The following is a 19,248-nucleotide window of genomic DNA, read 5'->3' on the forward strand; positions in this document are numbered from 1 at the left end:
AGCAACAATACCGTATCAGACAGTTTAAACGGACGGTTTATGCGCACGAACGGTCCAAAACTTTCCTAAACCGTCCGTTTGTAATCTGTCCGGGACGGTTAACCATCCGGGTTAGAATAGTTTTGGACCAGTTCGTACACCATAGTTTTTTCACACAGTCGTGAGCGAAAACAATACCGAAGCTACTTTACGAGTGCGCACGCGCACTCTTTTTCTACTTCGTGTGCGTTCAAGTTTATGATGTTCTTCCGCTTCATTACACGAGAAACGCCAGCACTCTTAACTTACTTTACTCACGAAAGTTTGGATGATTTTTTTAACAGCTTCATTTTCCAGCTATGTATTTGTTTTTGACAAAATATATTTCAATTTTGGCGCGGTCCTATGCCGTGGGTGGGATACCGAAGTACCCGAAACCCCACCTGTCCGATACGGTGACCATGGCGCCGACATTGAATTAGTTGAAATATGCTTTGTTTTTCTGCACGACAGTGAGCGGCTTCATTTATCTCTTTGCAACAAGGCAATACCAAGTACACATCAAATTGGAATTAATGTTCAACAAAACGCAGAAATATTTTCCTAATAATTTTATTGATTTTTCTATTATGGTTTTCTTTTATTTCTTGAACACTTTCAACAATTTCTTATGAAATAATAATTATGTGTTAACATTTTTTAAACAAAAATAACAACATATTCAAGTCATTACATGTGTTTACAATTTAAAACCACACATGTCAAATGGAATAATGATATACAACATAAGCAGAAACAATGATTACATTACTTAATGTTATATACTTAATGTTATATAAAATGTTAAACCTAATTGTTGGCATTTGATGGCAAATAAACATAATTTTTGAAGTCCATGAGATGACAATTCAATATTTCAAATATTATATATACATTTAACAAGGTACAGCACTTCTTATCGTGAGCACTTTATAGAAAAAGAAGTTTATTTCTGAAGTCATTGACATGAAAATTTAAGAATTCAAAAGAAAATTGAACCCGTACAAATGATCCAGCATTAAATGCAATAATCTCATGATATTATACAGTTTCAATTGTTCAATACTATCTGATCAGTAATTATGTATTAATTTAAAATAAATAATTTGATGAAACATTTCCAGTTTTCCCGAACTGTCTTTCCACGTAATACTGTAATCGCCCCACCCAAAAGCACCAGGCAACCTAACTGTACCAACATTTGAAACTGTATTAGACAAGCACAATATGGCCACACAGATCACCATGTTTTCCAGTAACTATGGAAACCTGGCACATAGTCATTGGATCCTCAGATCATGATTCCACCACGTGCACTACTGACTGGGTTTTTTGCTTGCGGGGTTGCAAGTTTGAACAGGGAGTTTGCAAACTACAATTTAACGACAACCCGACACTCCTTTTTTGAGATCAGTATGCAGCAAGTTCCATCTGCGACAACTCTGTCGACATCTGACTAATCACAACAACACTGACTTGTCAGCAGACTGTGAATTCCGTGTCACATGTTGATTGCAAGTTTTAAATGAGAGCTAGCCGCAAACGACTAGTAATTGTCCGTGACATCAGTTGTGTGAGTGGTGCTCGAGTTGCCAAAGCGTAGGATGGCCCGACCGGTCAATCGGCAGCTCTGAAGGTCCTCAAAAACTTCTTTAGCTTCGTCCATATTGTGGACGCTGAATTCTGGAACTTCAAGCTGAAGCCAAAAAAGAGGCACAATCAAGACACTTGAAAATTATTTCAAAAGTCACATATTGTGAATATGCCCACATCATTATGTTTTTTATTTCTATGAATAGCCTTTCAAAAAACAACCTGAAAGAACAAATAAAAAGTATTTTTTCCGATTTGTTAATTTTCACAGGTAATACTGTAAGAACTAAACGTTCAGATAGTTACCTTTCTATCTGCGACAGCCTCTACCAACTCTCGGACCTGGTCAACAGTGCCACGTGGGATGCCTACAATGCTCTGCTGCTTTGCAGCCAGCGTGTTGAGATTGATGGAAACTTCCGCCATCGCATTGCCTCCAACAAGAATCAGACCTTCCTGAGAACAAATGGTGAAAACAAATAAGTTCAAGAGTCAATATTATAAATTTGGACAAGTGACGTAATTGTTTCTTTCTTGGCCAATATTCATGCAATATGACTTCCAATTTGAAGATATAAATTAATGTGAAAGTTAACAATGCAATAAAATAACCACAAATAATTATCTAATTATACTTCAATACATACCCTATTAAGGATTTTGAGAGACCGCATCATCGTCCTTGGTGAGCTGATGAAGTCTACGACAATGTCGACGCCCCCGCGGCATGCGTCCAGTGTGCGTTCAATGATGTACTGCTCGTGGTCTTCCTCGCACCAGTGGATGATGTCTTGGCAATCATGCTCCTGAGCAGTGATCAATCTATCGATGCTGTTGTCGGCTACAAAAAGCCGGACGTTTGAGTTGTCATCGCCCATGAGGAATTTGGCCAATTGAAGTGTCCAAAGACCAAGACTGCCAGCTCCAACAATCAGTACATTGATGCTTGCTGAAAAACAAACAAACCATGCAGTTTATATAATCACTTAGAAGCTTTTTAGTTCCCCATGTAACTTTTATTTTACTTCTGATGTCAATTGAAGAGGTTTAAAATATTGCACTTTATATTAGATCTACTTTTATGTTGACTTACATTTTACACGCTGAAGTTTCTCTACATGGGGGATAGCTTTCAACACAGCATTGTATGCAGACAGTGCACTGCCAGACAACATCGAGGCCACGTCCAATGAAACCGTGTTAGGGACCTGCACGACATTGTCTGCGTTGTCAATCGAAATGAACTCCTGATAGTGATCCATAACTTGCTCCTCTTGGAAAATGATGACATTGTCGCCAGGCATCAGGTTGCAGTTTGGAATAGTGTTGCAGATATCGTACACCTTGCCAGCAACCTCCGGGCCTGTTAACAATGATGTAACTTTCAATTAACTCTTATTCCATTAACACAAAAAAGAGCCTCATAACATTATATATTTTATGATAATTGTTACATTTATTTAAAAATAAACACATAACTTTATTATTAAAATTAAAATCATCAGGAAAGGAATCACTTCTAAAATAATCTGGTATTCTAGAACTGAACCCCCCAGAAAAAAAAGGATACTGAACAAGACTGGACAGTTTACTTTAACAAAAAACATTCACAGAAAAATGGTGTTAAAGAGTTTATTAGGATCATTAGCATGGAGCACAAGAAATGATTTATAAGTATTTCACATCTTGATGAATTGGATCATAATATTTACCTGGAAGTGGCGGTCTGAACTGGCCTTTACGGATGTGGCCTTCTGGGTAGCATACACCAGCGAACATAACCTGTAAACAGATATCAACATAACTTAAATTGGTTATCATTGCAAATGAAAATAGCAGGCTATTTAGATTTCTGTCCTCTTAAAATTTAGATGTTTACCACTACAATCAATCAAAAACATTTGTTTAAATTGTTTATAACTTTGTTTTAATATGACAGTGAACACATGAAAAACCCAATGCATTGAGATAAATAAGAAACATTTGCTTAATTAATGTTTCGAAACAAAAGTTACCTGAACAATAACACCGCCTTTCGGACAAGATGGCATTGCTGACAAAGTTGAGCTTCCTTCCATTGGAAGCGACGAGATTCCAGCCGAGACGTTCATCATCGGCCTCACAGCCACCTGCACGTCGTTCTTGTTGTCGTTGTCCAACATCATGAATGTTTACTCTGAAAAACATTAAAATCCCGTTGTATAATTGACCGATTATTCACATGTTTACTACTTAAACTCTTGAAAAACAGTCTTACACTCTCGTTCAGGAGTTGACCGATTTTTTGAAGGTCAAGTAAACATGTACATAGCGCATGCGCATACCATTGTACGAACAGCTGATTAAAAGGTTACACGCCACAATATCACGAAAATCGAATTTTAATCTCCACGTCAGGTATATAATTTTATTGTAAAAAGACATCGGCATGTTCGCATGCATACATGTAACAACTCACATGCCCATCTTAACATACGAATTAAATACAAAGCAATAACATTCAATTGAAATATAAAACATGGAAATTGGAATAAATCCACACAAAAACAATATCTATACTGATCTGATTATTTGTAGGCCCTATATACTAATTACTATCAAACATTATTTGCAGTTTTGCACATATTTTGAAATATCCATTCCTAGCATAAAATCACTTGGAAAAATATCCGTTATAGAATTTACATTATTTCCGATGTTGTTAATATACATCTTACTAAGTTACACATACAAATCCAATTAAAACCGTTTTAAATAATTTCTAAATCGTATTTAGTTGTAATCACCTTATATTCCTGTAAATAAACTAATTTTGCACAATCACTAAACCTCTAGTAACTTTAAACGTTCTTCTTCCTGCGATTCGTTTGTAATAATGAAGAAATTCGGACAGGCCAAATCTAATTTATACTATACGATCATCCACTAACCCCATGCTCAGTGTATGGTAAACAGAATGTAAATCGGTCGGTAACCGATAGGATTTATCGGAAATAAGCTTTCGCAAAATGTTGATATAGACCGCAGATACTGATGCGCTTTTATATATTTTGTCTTAAATATGTAAGCATACATAGTTTATTTAATTATATAAAATCGTATATGAAATATTTTAAAACAAAACAAGGTTGGTTCTGATTCGGAGTCGACATTTTATTAATATCTCCTTTAGTTGTTCCGTTATCTTAAAATAGACTTGTTACTTTCACATTGGAGCATGCTACTATCAGCTGTCAAATTATAATATCGGCTGAATACATTACGTCAGGAATGTGTAATGCATGGTAACGAAACACCCAATGTTTCATGCTTTGTTTTGGAGAACATACGTGCAGATCTTCATATAATTACAATAAATCGGTACAAGAGAACGATGTTTACATTAATAATATGAATATTGATATTTACAAAAGCTCTAGTTCATAACTACACAGAACGGGTATCAATTTTATTTATTATGCCCCCCTTCGAAGAAGAGGGGGTATATTGCTTTGCACATGTCGGGTCGTCGGTAGGTCCGTCCGTCCGTCCACCAGATGGTTTCCGGATAATAAATCAAGAACGCTTAGGCCTAGGATCATGAAACTTCATAGTTACATTGATTATGACTGGCAAATGACGCCTATTGATTGTGAGGTCACAAGGTCAAGATCACAGTGACTCGTTTTGGATGCAGTTTAGGACCACATTTGCAGATTATATTATGTACTGGTGTCTTGGGGTCTGTCCACCAGATGGTTTCCGGATGATAACTCAAGAACGCTTACGCCTAGGATCATGAAACTTCATAGGTACATTGATCATGACTGGCAGATGATTTGAGGTCACTAGGTCAAAGGTCAAGGTCACAGTGACTCGTTCTTGGATGCAGTTTAGGACCACATTTGCAGATTATATTATGTACTGGTGTCGTTGGATGTATCTACCAGGGCTAGCGCTGTACCAAAATTTCTTTGAGCCAACCAGTTTTTATGCCCCTTCGAAGAAGAGGTGGTATATTTTGAGTAATTGTACATGCAAGAGGACCATAACGTCAGGGAAAGTATATTGAGATGCCTTTTTCGGATAAACGGGCATCATGCGAACAAACAAGTTTGTGCTAACTTAGGTTCTCGGGGTCTCGTTTTTTTATGCCCCCATCACTATAGTGGGGGACATATTGTTTTTGCCCTGTCTGTTTGTTTGTTTGTGTGTTTTTTTTGGTCAAACTTTAACATTTTGCAATAACTTTTGCAATATTGAAGATAACAACTTGATATTTGGCATGCATGTGTATCTCATGGAGCTGCACATTTTGAGTGGTGAAAGGTCAAGGTCATCTTTCAAGGTCAAAGGTCAAATATATAGCTTCAAAGCGGCGCAAAAGGGGACATAGTGTTTCTGACAAACATATATATATTGTTTTCTAATGGTTTTAGTGTCTTGGGATTAATGTCTGATTAGAAATTCAAGGAACTGGTAAATGTCCAGTTAATTAATCGTTTCAAATGAATGATACATTTCGACTTGTGTAAAATAAAAGTCGACCCTAGTTCGACAACGTAATCATACGTCACGTTTTCAGTTCCTTTACTGAATTTGCTGGACTAAAGTATTATCTTATCTAATAATGGCCGTGAAGTGTTAATTGTTAAGACGACCAACTTGTTTTGACATCCTCATCGCTTTGAATTTGTATTTAATTGTCCGATATAACATACAGGTTATAGTTTTTACTTTTGATTGTTGAACTTTTTTTTCGGCTATCATGCTTTGGCTGTATTTGTTAGTAAACTTGTAAATATCATTCGATCATTAAGTCACCGTGTTAATAAAACAGTTATTGTGAATATTGTCCAAGTTTTAGGTGGAAGTAGCGTGTTGAGTGATACATTCAGTATTCGTGATTATAAATAGAAATACATGCGCGATGCATGCATAAGAGACATGGGAAGTACGCACAAGTATTTATAGAAATGCAATATCGACGCGCTCTCAGTCCAATAAGATAGACACGGCTTCTATTTGACGGCTTCTAGTCCAAAAAGTGTAAGAAACCATACATGATATTAAACTAAACAGTTGTTCCGCCAGACTCCAGTATCATAGACACATTATACCGAAATGTATATATGGATGTAAGTACATGTAGTTCATTAGTATCGAGTGCACTGGGGATTTCCCTTATTGCTATCGCCGTTTGACGAAGTCTTAGTTTGGCTTAGTTGGTCGTTGTCGACTCAAGTAGTATAAAAATACGTCGGGTACTCTAAACAATACTACAATTTTACATCGGGTACGGAAAATACACTTAAAGGCATCTGTCCTACTCCGGTGTACTTTTAAGTATATTTTCCACACCCGGGTACTTTGAAGTTTACTTAAGGGGTTGTTTTAATTTGTACCCTAGCCAACAGTGACCATTCGAGCTACTTACTGATTAGTTTGGTTACGGGGGAAAGTGCTTGATACAAGAAACGATTCGTTCCAGAGACGAACCTAGGCATTTTATTGTCCGGTGTGAAACACCTTGTACGCTGCTCATCTGTTTAACGTCTAGTGCGAAAGACGAGTGAGTGAGTTCGGGTTGTACCGAGCGGAGTATTGCACCAAAGATTCCTGAGTTCGGGCACCAGTGTTTTATTTTTATTTGACGAATTCGCTCTGAATCATACCGGAATCAACTATCGACTGATTCATCTGCCATTTTTTGTATTTTTAACTTCCCGAATGTTTCATATCTTTCATATTGAACGAAAACTTATAACGTTATTGTCTGCACAATCAACGGGGAGGGGGATCACCGCCGCAACCCTGTGGCGTCTCATCTGGGTCTACGCTGTTTGCAAAGGCCTTTCATAGACGCTAGGCATAAATGGGTTAATGTTGCCTTTCAGACAACACAAAAAGCTGACACGAAAACGACTCAAAATATAACGTTTGAAAATAACTTTCCTTAATTGTCTGCATAATATTATTTCAATTTTTTAAGTGGTATAACCTATCTCGTTTTTGTGTGCGCCTACTTATTTTATATGCGTATCTTTATTTTTGATAAGTGATATAAGACTAATCTAAACTTATAACGATATTATTTTCGTGTAGTGCTGAAAATTCTCCTTTTATTCGACTTTATTATTTCATGCGATATTAAAGATGTGTACATGGATTTGTAGATGTATGTTTATTTTATGCTTTCCGATGGTTTATAGAGAAATATCAGTGATTTAAAACTGATAATTTCACTGTTTCAAACAGTGAAAATTATCAGTGAAAATTATCGATTATTTTCACAGTTTACTGTGAAATGACGTCATTTTTTTTGATGAAACGACGTCATTATCCCAGCGAAATTCTTTTATTAATCTATTTTACAATTTATATAAACTGTGAACAAAAGCATAAAATAAAAAGAAAATTTGTTGGATTCGGTGGAATATCGATTTTAATTCACTCGTGATCATAGAAAATATATATTTTCACTCGTGGCTGCGCCACTCGTGAAAGAATTATTTTCTATGATCACTCGTGAATAAAAAACAATAATCCACCGATTCCAACAAATATCCTCTATTTATCACATGCCATACCCTGTTTTTCATAGTTTGTTCGGTATAATAAAATAAATATTACATGTCTGAAAGGGTGACAGTAAATTTGTCAAGTTGAGGAAATACTGTCAACCTTGGCTTCGCCTCGGTTGACAGTACTTTTCCGAAAGTTGACAAATTTACTGTCACCCTGTCAGACATGTAATATTTATTTTATTATACCGAACAAACTATTCAAAATGAAAAATGTATATGAACCATGAACGATTTTAATATTCAAACATTTTATTTAATTTCATCAATGAACAACCATTAATATGTTGAGTGGTTCAGATTTTCGGGCCGAGCAATCTGAACTTCGCTTTATTCGGCACCGACCTAGTAATCGATTTATCCCATAAATTTTCTTAGTCGTCAATTATTTCTTTAAAAATATATTACCGCACCAGCTTTCCGTATTTTATTTTCATCACTTGATTACGCAATTTATGACGTACTCGTGAGACGTCATTTCGGTAACGAAACATTTTGGGACAACTTTATGGACGTGGTGGGTTTTTATCAGTAAAATATTTGTTTATAGCATCGAACGAATCCAAAACGTATTTCGGATTGTGTGTTTGTCATGTATAACACCTTAAGAACAGACACTGGAAGTGTATATCGTTGTAACTGTATTGATTTTATCATTGGATTAAAGTTGCCATTGAGGTAACCGTGTCGTTTATACTAAACAGATTTTTTATGACTCCTGTCAAACTTAAATAATCATAAATGGCATTAATCTATTCTACAGCACAGTTTCGGCTGCAATCGATATTTTAATTATCCAAATACAACGGAATTGCAAAACTGCGTACTGCGCTTGCGCGAATGGGACAGTATACTTTTTTACCATTCCGCACGTGATTGCTAAGGTAGCGGGCGACAGTATTTTTTGGACAGTAATTTTTTTTTCCGCTGGTGGCACGTGATTGCTAAGGTAGCGGGCGACAGTATATTTTGGACAGTAATTTTTTTCCCGTAGGGTCTGACAGTATTTCTATGTCACGATGGCCTATGGGAGTTTAGCATTGTGAATCAAAGTGAGGTGTAATAAATATTTTTATGTTTCACATGTGTAATATACTTTTTAAGCGTTTTCATTGGCTTAGCTTTCGTTTATTGACCAATCGCGTTTTTTATTTTGCTGAAATGAGGTTGCAACGTAAAATGACGTGACGAAATGTAAACAGCATTCGGGATTTATCATTATGTTTGGGTAAATATTTATTTAATTTGCTAATTTAAAAGCATGTGATAAAAAAGATATGACACTCGTTGTCATATCATACCATATTTTATTAAACTCGTCCAGGAAATTCGTAAGTAAGCTCGCCAAAGGCTCGCAAAATTCCTGAACTCGTTTAATAAAATATGGTGTGATATGACATCTCGTGCCAGATCCTATATTTATGTTACCATATTTGATAACGAGGCTATGCCAACACGTCATTATGTCAATACAAGAAGAATGATCAGAGTATTTAAAAAGATAAACTACATCGCGCATAACGTTTCTCGAATAATTGTTCTGGCATACATATCTTTAGAACTTATTGCACATTTGCACTTGTTTCTTGCATATAATAGTTATTTAATGCATCATGTAAACTTAAATGCTAGGAAGTGACGGAAGCTTATGTTTTCCCACCGTGTCACACTCATAACCCACGAATGACTCGGCAAACTATTGGGGCGGAAACGGGAAGATAAAAGAAGTATTTCAGAAATGTTTAATCCCACAACGTGGTCTTAGTGTGAGAGAAGCATGAACAATATATATTTTATCACTCAAATTATAAATCACATGCAACTTTAATGCAGGAAACTGCGGTTTGTTAATCCTTGATCAGTGAACATATAGTTGGTATTGCACTATTCTCTGGATTCATAAGTTAAAGGTCAATGATTTGAGCAATGCATGTTCGTATGATACGTTCGTGATCAAAGCATTTGCCTGCTTTATGGTGGATTTATGATCGAACGCGCAGCATTGTTATATTGTCAAAGATCTTTTGACTGCAATGCACTGTGTTACCAAAAACGTCTATGTAGATCCTTAATTATTTTGATCATTAATACGAGTCGAACTAGTTAGTATTAGAGTAATACAATACCGGTTCTCTATTTCGCTGCGCCATGTACTATTACACTTGTTATGACGTTGTCACGTTGTCATGCTTATCATACTTGATATTTACTGTACATTATATTAATAATTCAATGAAAATTTCAATAGTTGATATGCAGAAACTGTAATATAATATAATGAAGTAAAGTTATTAGTACACTAAGATTTATTAATTTTTATTAAGTTTTGTGTAAAAATGTTGTTCAAACTTGAGTGAATTAAATGTGAAAATTAAATTGGTCATTACATCCACCGAAATACACAATGTGTGTGCGAAAAGTAAATATTTCCCTGGTTCTGAACACATGTTAACAGGTAGACGTGATAGTAGGTGTGTACGAATGCTTGCGTGAAAATATTGTCGACTTGAGCATTCTTGTCATGTGAAGTTTTGTTTAAATGTTGATTTCAATATTTACATGGTGTATACTGTGTTACGATTTAAGCATGAAGCGATTAGAATGTTTCATAAACATGATTCACTGAATAAATTAAATAGACAGATCGTTAAACTTTATACAGCGAATAAACATATGTCAAATCAAGGTCAAAAAGTCGGTGGTAAATCTAGCTTTCAAAGCAGACACTTGATATCTTACACTTGCATGAGGTCGTCTCTACATACACATTTAACCTGGTACCGTTAATTATACCGAGTATTGAGTGTGTATGAAAAGTGAAACTACAAAAACATCAGAGAGTCCCTTATTTCGGGCCAGTGAACAATTGAACAAGCTTATACAATACACGACATTAAACTTGAAAAAATGACTCAAACTTTGGAACATTCAATTACAAACATTGGGCGTTTTAACCGGTTGGATGAAGCGTCGAACCTCACACTTGGTCCACAATAAGTCGCTTACATATACTTGTTAATAAAATATACATCATAGCATTGCTATTACAAAGCAAAACAATACAAAATAATTCGATTTAATTACTTTAATGGTCAATGCATGTGAGCAACATAAAAATAGTTATGCGAGGAGCAATTCAATGAAATACTGGTAAATTCAACATCTACAAAATTTCTTCTTCTTGACAATATTTTAGAAAGCAGCATCGTATACTACAAACCCCGGATCGACGTAATGCATCACAGTAAGAACACCGCATTGCAGTGTGTTTACAATCTGAATTTAATCGTTTTGATGGATATACAAATACTAAAATAAGAAAACATCCTTTTATTATTAATTTATAAAAAAATATTGTTCCATGTGTAAAATAAACATTTTTGACTTGACACAAAACTGCATCTATTCTTGGTCAACGTACTTATTTCAGAACGTAGAAGGAATAATGTAACAGTATTCCTTTGAATCGTCGTCATCAGTCCCAATCGTATCAGCCTGATTCATTATGATCAGTTATAATGTAAAACGGCGCTTATTGTATCTCTGTTAATGTGAGGTCATAATGTGGTTGTTTTTCAGATTAACGTTAATTGAACTAACATTGCAAGGAAAACCTGAACCAAATCGGAATCGTAAACCCGTTTCTTGTTTCATCTGGTTAAGTAACGATCCTATATGTTTCAGACGCCTGTCTTGAACAGGATTACAATTGAGAAAATGTTATACTCTGAGTAATGGAAACAAGGAGTACAATATAAAATGTGTTTTTAATTCGATTAATGACTGAGTGGACTATGCCAGTGAGTCTTATCCCCGTGTCGTATAGGATGGCGGCAAGACGGTGTGCCCTTTATATGTGTGACCGATGGCAGCAGAAGAGCCCTAAGAGTATCTCCTGTTCTAACACTTGCCATTATCAGGAGGGCATGCGTTAACTGGAGCTTACCGGGGTTAAGTGAGGTTAATTGGAACTTACTATCAAGATGTCGTCGTTTTCGTGTTTTTCGTGAAAGATAAGCGGGTATTTTCGTTTTAATGAATACACCCTTACGGCTCTATGGTATTTGGTAGAAGTCGGAATAAAACAGTTATTGAAGGAAAACCGTCCACAAATGTATTGTCTGCTTACGTGACGTTCGAGAAATTGGTTGTACAAATATCTGTTTTCTTCTTATTATTATACACAGTATTGACGCACGTGAACAGTAAAATAGAACTTAAATCACGACTATTTCGTTTTCCCGATGCCGTTGAACATAATTCAATATAATAATTTCAAAAACAACGAAGCGTATTCAACACGTTTTCATCAATTACATCAGGTAATTACATTAACATGCTTCATCAATTATTTCCGTTCTTTTAGTGCATGGTTCGATCACGAAGCAACATCCACCAGAATGCATGATCATCGTCCTCCTTTATTTACCATGGGGGAAGTGATCATTGGGTAAATAACATTTCGCCAGTCATTGCCGAATTGTATGTTCACATGTATCACTAGCATGTTTATGTGTGCTTTGCTAAGGCCAACAATGAAAAAATGTCGGTTTCCCCTGCCCGACCGACCCACCTACATTTAAGAGACCCGACGTTTCTTTTATTATTTATTATTATTTATTTATTTTGGAGGTAGGGATTCCGAGGCAGTTAAAACATGTTTCTGATGAGATCAAAAACAATGGAGACATAGAAAAAACTAAAGAAACATGATGCGTACGAATCTATCCAATCGTGATTCCCAGCACGTGTTTACTACACACAAAAGGTTACATAAGTTCAAATACATTCCTTCTATCAGGCAAGAAACCAGCTTAACAATGACGTGTTCGGCATGGGTCTCTTTTCTAATTGCTTACAACTAAGAAACTTTGACATTGTATTTTCTAATGTTATATATGAATTATACGTTGCATTATCTTTACTTCTGGCGGCATTTTACAAAAATAACAATGCTGATGCTATCAATTGAGTCGCGATCTAAGAAAACTGGGCATAATGCATGTGCGCAAAGTGTCGTCCCAGATTAGCCTGTGCAGTCCACACAGGCTAACCAGGGACGAAACTTTCCACCTAAATTGAATTTTTGCTAAGAAGAGACTTCATTTTAACGAAAAATGTCATAAAAGAAGTGTCGTACCTGTTTAGCTTGTGCGGACTACACAGGCTAATCTGGGACGACACTTTACGCACATGCATTATGCCCAGTTTTCTCAGAACACGACTCAATTAATGCATCAGTATGTAGACCATCACCCCAATCGACACTGTTAAAACAAACATGAACGTGAGCACCAGTTTGTCAATATCGAAGTTGCTGCGTATATAGAACATCAAGAAATATTGCATTCATATTTCTAATAACTTCAAGAAAAGTGTAGGTACATTTTCACTCTTTAAATGTCCGGAATATGTACGTGATATGTTTTACAATCGACTCAATGTTAAATACAGTCTGTAGTATATATGCTTATTATTTTAGCATCGAATAAATTTCTCGGTTATTGTTGTTCGATCTTAAAGTAAAATCTTTAACTGATACATTTAATGGGTTCAGCCTACCTACCCAGCCCTTTTTGCATGCGTCGTGAAAGGGAAAGAAACATATTTTTGTTTAGGCCTAACCCATAATCCCTCAGTTACACAATTTAATTTGGTTATTTTGAGGTCTGTTTAAGCTCATTCAATCGTTAATTTCTAAATCCTAATCATCGTAACTACAAGTCTAGGAGTGTTAGTTTTTAATTCAGCCTTAAATACTTTATAGGGAAATATTTATTTTCCGAAATGTGTTCTACCTATATATACTTACCTATACGTTGATTCGTTATTTTAAAAATTAAAAGGCTAAATTGTAGAATTGTTGATAATTGTTTCTTGATTGATATAGCTTCTAATTCACAAGTTTACTTTAATAAAATGAAAAAAAAATACTTAAACAATATTTTATAATAATACTAATGATGATCATAATAATTATTATAACAATTATCATAATTATTATTATATTATTTTATTTTATAATACTTTAATAATGATAATAATATGTTTTATACAAATTGAAGAAAGGTTTTACTTTCCTTTAATAGCTTTTTTTGTAAAGTACATGACAAATGTTTTAATTTCATTTTGTAGCTTTTTGTAAAGTTCACACAAATGTTTTGCTTTCATTTAATAGCTTTTTTGTTAGGTACATTATAATTATAGACTTACACTTAAAGTCTTTGCCTAACAAGTAACAGCGATCATTGAGCACGCTTTCAACACGCGTTCACTGTACATTGACCGAACTATTTCTACATCAAAGCAGCTTCCATTGAGCATCTTCCGATCAATAACCTAGATATCTATTGGTTCTTGAACACGATATAGGTTCACGCTCAAACTACAAAAGCTGTCGGTGCAAGCACGTCAATGTATATCGCTGATTTACGTATTGCACTTAAAATACATACAAATTTTTTCGTCGCCACGCTTTCCGGAATGAGCTGGGCGTGGTCTGAACGTGAAAGTTAACCTTCACCGTCTCGTCTGCTGCGTGCCGTTGGTGTCTGAAGTACATATACGGACACTGGCTTTATATTGCAGTAACTTTTGATTTGATTTTTCATATTGTTTTACAAATGCAGACACACAGTTGCTATTACATTAGAAAAGTCCTTTTTTACGAACCAGTCGTTTGAAGAATTTCTGATCAATACCTGATGAGTAATTATAGTGCCCGTTTAATATCAATTAAGTTTAAATACAGTAAAACAATAGCAATTAAGTCTACTAAAGTGAAACAAATAACAGGAACACGAATATCTTAAGTGTCCGCGGAATCGATTTGCATTGATTTAAACAACAATGTAGGGTGCTACTAGTCCCCCAAACCAGCATGCATCGTATATATATATATATATATATATATATATATATATATATATATATATATATATATATATAATATATATTAGAATTTAACATGCTCAATCAACCATTAATTTGAATTTAGGATTATAATAATAACTTAATGGTTTTAATAAATAAATACGCAATAATCCTAATGTACTTTTTGACGATGCTGGACAGCATCGTTCAAGGTTTGATAACCATCTAAAAAAAATTCACAATGGCGACCTATGTAAAAGACCGAGCCAGTCCGATTGAGATAACTCGATTTTTTCAGTTACTTCCCTTTTGCATTCGCCACTGCGTAGGAGATTGCTCGTCATTGATAACATTCTCCTAGCAGAGTTGTCGTTCGTGTTTCAACATTCAACAATGGCCGCCCCCGTGAGAGTCTCGATTCAAAACTTTCTTACTGCATAAATTGGCTTGTTTCGCTATTTAGAAGCTGTCATTTAGGATATATGAATTACTTATTCACTAAATCTCCGCTTATGACAACAATAGTTGGAATTCGAAGGATATATACTCGATGTGAATGAAGGACTTTCTGGATCGTAACAGTTTGACACGGCAAAACTGGCATACTGGTATTTTTAGTTATCAATATAAGTCACATTGTACTTTATAAATTGTATTCGAGCAGTTTGCGACTTATTGAATGACTATGATACCCGATACCAACATTTCATCGGGGATTTGCAGATCACCAAGCTGTCATGAAATTCAACATTGATTTCAAACTCTTTACTGGTTTGTACTATTTCTTAGTGTTAGTACTTTTTATCATTTTAAAGTTAAATGAACTGTGTCACAGTAAAAGAGACATTAAGGCGATTGTGGCCAGTTTGGATCTAGATCAGCCTGCAGTCGCTTGAAAGCTGTTTGCTTAAAAGCGTTTTTCTGACAATAACAAATAATGTAATTGGATACTGATTTGACTGCGCTTTTCCTGTGACCTAGCTCAAATAATAGAATTTTCATTAATCAAATTATTTATTTCGAACATTAATCAATTGTTTTTCTTGTCCCTCGGGATCAATGACTCCAGCACTTTCCTGTTGAGAATTGAATACTGCTAAAGTCGATGCTAGGGGGCGTGAGAGATGTTGCACCTTCCAGTATCGCTCGATTGTTCATTGTCGGCTCGGGTACTACGTACATGTACCCCGGGTACTCTTAAGTATACTTACATGTATCCCGGGTACGGTAAATATACTAAAATGTACCCGGGAAAATTAACCCTAAATCAGTCGTTGTCAACTATTTTTTTGTAATAATTATATATACACATTTATGTCAATTTTCTGTAGAATGGCCTCTATATTATCGGAACACATACTCAAAAAGCATGTTGATACAGTGTTTTTTGAAGAAAAGTGTGTTTAAGATAATCGGTTGCGCGTTTTACGACATCGGATTTTGGGCGCGAATACAACTCGGGTACAGTCTAATATGGACCGAGTACAATTATGTTTATTTACCGAACCTGGGGTACATGTAAGTATACTTAGAGTACCCAGGGTACATGTAAGTATACTTAAGAGTTCTCGGGGTACATGTAAGTAGTACCAGAGCCGACAATGACCAATCAAGCTCCATTATCCCTCATGAACCGACTCAAAAAACCGAGTCGGCAATATTTGACTTAATTTTTGGTTTGGTTGCTCTCGAGGGATCGAAAATTTCAGAATCTTCCTAAAAGCCCTACGGGTTTGATCCCCAGAAGCGACATTGAAAACTAGCATACTTTGTTATCTAAAAGGCTGCTAAACCTGAAATACAATGATAATGTGAATTTTCTCTCACATGATGTTCATCAGTCATATTATATAAAAACTTACAGCAGTAGTAAACAACTGGACAATAATTAATGAACGCATCTTTCATTTGTCTTTGACACTTTGATTTTGACATGGCCCAGATTTAAATATGTGACTGGACTTTACCAGCACTCTTGTAACAGAGCTAAAGTTTAAATGTACCATTGAAGATCACCTAAATCCAGATTTGCTATTATAGACGTGTGGAAAGTTTTAAGGGTGTGACAAGTAAGCAAAAATTGGTCATTACCCAGAGGCCACAACTGATCTATGACTGTATTAAAACAAGAAAACTCAGTGCCTGATTCAGATTTCCTTAGATAGTTCAATAAAAACTAATTTCATAAGCCTGGTAACAGTTTAACGGGAATGCTACCAATGTGTCACACCAGGGCCTTGAATTTGAAATCTATGACATGCATGGTCATTTCTTCATGAAATCAGGTCACAAAATTGTATTTTAAGTCCTTAATTGACCTGGCTGTAGTTCTCAGATTATTATAAGCTCAATCAGTATATTTATATCATTATTTGTGCTTTGTGTATTGTAAACATATACACAATCATGCAGTTACATGATAGCAATAAATAATATCAAAGCTACCCATACTATAAAGGTCATTTGCAAAGCCTATGGTCAAAATGTGAACACATTGAGTGTTATCGCCCTCTCGTGCCAGCAAAAACAACACGTTGACAGGTTGTCATATTTGACAGTTCTACTTTCACTTTCATTTTGTGATATCAAACTATTAACAATTATGTGGCTGAGAAAAATATCGCCATCGCCCCGGTAGGGTGGCCTATATCAGTTGAACTGTCAGTCAGCCAGTCAGTCAGTCAGTGTGTCAGTCTGTACGTCCGTCCGAAAACTTTAATGGCCATAACTTTTTTAAATATTGAACATAGCAACTTGATATTTGGCATACATGCATCTCATGGAGCTGCACATTTTCAGTTGTGAAAGGTGAAGGTGAAGGTCATCCTTCAAGGTCAAATGTCAAATATAAAGCGTCTGTCTGTCTGTCCGAAAACTTTAACATTGGCCATAACTTTTTCAATATTGGCGTGCATGCGTATCTCATAGAGCTGCACATATTGATTGGTGAAAGGTCAAGGTCATCCTTCAAGGTCAAGGTCAAAGTTTGCAATATTGAAGATAGCAACTCCATATTCGGCATGCATGTGTATGTCATGGAGCTGCACATTTTGAGTGGTGAAAGGTCAAGGTCATCCTTCAAGGTCAAAGGTAAAATATATGGCTTCAAAGCTGCGCAGCAGGGGGCATTGTGTTTCACAAACACAGCTCTTGTTTAATATATTTTCTGCACATTTCTTCAAAAAACTTACATCAATACACGATTTTCTTCGTTAATTCAATCATTCCTGACAGACTTGTGTACATATTTCGCTTACATTTTGACGCGCATAGGTAGGACCGCATTACCGCTTCCGAAATGTGTATTCATACTATTGCCTTCGAGGAACTTATCTGATGTTTGACGGAAAGGGCCGAAAATGTGCGAGTGTGGGTCAAGTTCCCCACAGGTAATTCTTTCCCGTTCCCGCAATTTTTTTCCGTACCTAAAATTTTTCGTACCCAATTTTGTTTCGTACCCAATTTTTTTTTCGTACCCATTTTTTTCATCCCCATTTTTTTTTTCGTACCCAAATTTTTTTCGGTCCCAATTTTTTTGTTTCCAAATATTTTATCGTACCCAAATTTGTTTTCATACCCAAATTTTTTCGCAAAATTTTTGTACCAAATTTTTTTTTCGTACCAACATACACAATTGTGGTGATTGTGGTGATGTAGATAAACTTAACTTGATGCTTTTATATCCATCCTCTCAAAAGCATCGTCACACCAGTACTGTCAGTACTTTGATTTTTGATGGCATAACCATTCTTCGTGAGCATGTAAATGAAAGACTTTGTAACGATTTAAAAGGATCTTTTCACGGTTTGGTAAATTGTCAAAATTGAAAAAAAGTTGTTTCAGATTCGCAAATTTCCGTTTTAGTTATGATGTTTGTGAGGAAACAGAAATACTGAACATTTACCATGGTCTAATATAGCCATTATATGCATCTTTTGACGATTTAAAAACCTGAAAATTATAAAGCGTTGCAACGCGAAACGATTGAATAATTTGGAGAGTTCTGTTGTTGTCGTTTAAATTTACGAAACTACGAAGATTGCTTATATAAAGTATAAAATACTTATTCTGTATATAGTCAGCGGAATAGCCGAGAGGGCTTATGCGTTCTTACTTCAGATTAACTCCAGAATTCCGGGGGCCACTGGTTCGAGCCCTGATACCGGCTACTTTTTTTTCCTTGTTTTAATTTTATTCTTGC

General features: G+C 35.5%; 2 protein-coding genes across 7 annotated transcripts in view; one reads left to right on the plus strand and one right to left on the minus strand.

Moving 5' to 3' along the window:
* Positions 1-575: 575 nt before the first annotated feature.
* Positions 576-4,564, minus strand: LOC127847677 (uncharacterized). The gene is made up of 7 exons (XM_052379743.1): positions 4,398-4,564; positions 3,627-3,787; positions 3,324-3,393; positions 2,705-2,974; positions 2,259-2,560; positions 1,918-2,067; positions 576-1,714 (listed from the first exon to the last, which is right to left on the minus strand). Exons 2-7 carry the CDS (start codon positions 3,774-3,776, stop codon positions 1,565-1,567), a joined length of 1,092 nt encoding a protein of 363 aa, XP_052235703.1. The 5' UTR covers positions 3,777-3,787; positions 4,398-4,564; the 3' UTR covers positions 576-1,564.
* A 281-nt stretch (positions 4,565-4,845) lies between these two features.
* Positions 4,846-19,248, plus strand: part of LOC127847611 (polyglutamylase complex subunit TTLL1-like) — a 78,882-nt gene continuing 64,479 nt past the window's right edge. The window contains exon 1 of one of the 6 annotated variants that reach the window (XM_052379683.1): positions 4,846-4,971. The gene's annotated coding sequence lies outside the window, so the exon portion shown is untranslated. Of the gene's footprint in view, positions 5,051-19,248 lie in introns of all 6 variants that reach the window. The other 5 variants (XM_052379708.1, XM_052379700.1, XM_052379671.1 and 2 more) reach the window with 5 other exon arrangements.

The sequence above is a fragment of the Dreissena polymorpha genome, chromosome 1 (genome assembly GCF_020536995.1).
Source record: "Dreissena polymorpha isolate Duluth1 chromosome 1, UMN_Dpol_1.0, whole genome shotgun sequence".
NCBI lineage: Eukaryota > Metazoa > Mollusca > Bivalvia > Myida > Dreissenidae > Dreissena > Dreissena polymorpha.

Coding starts and splice junctions, on each gene's coding strand:
- LOC127847677 (XM_052379743.1), bottom strand. CDS start 3,776: ATGATGTTGGACAACGACAACAAGAACGACGTGCAGGTGGCTGTGAGG. Junction 3,394..3,626: donor AAGGCGGTGTTATTGTTCAG/GTAACTTTTGTT, acceptor ATCTGTTTACAG/GTTATGTTCGCTGGTGTATG. Junction 2,561..2,704: donor GAAACTTCAGCGTGTAAAAT/GTAAGTCAACAT, acceptor TTTGTTTTTCAG/CAAGCATCAATGTACTGATT.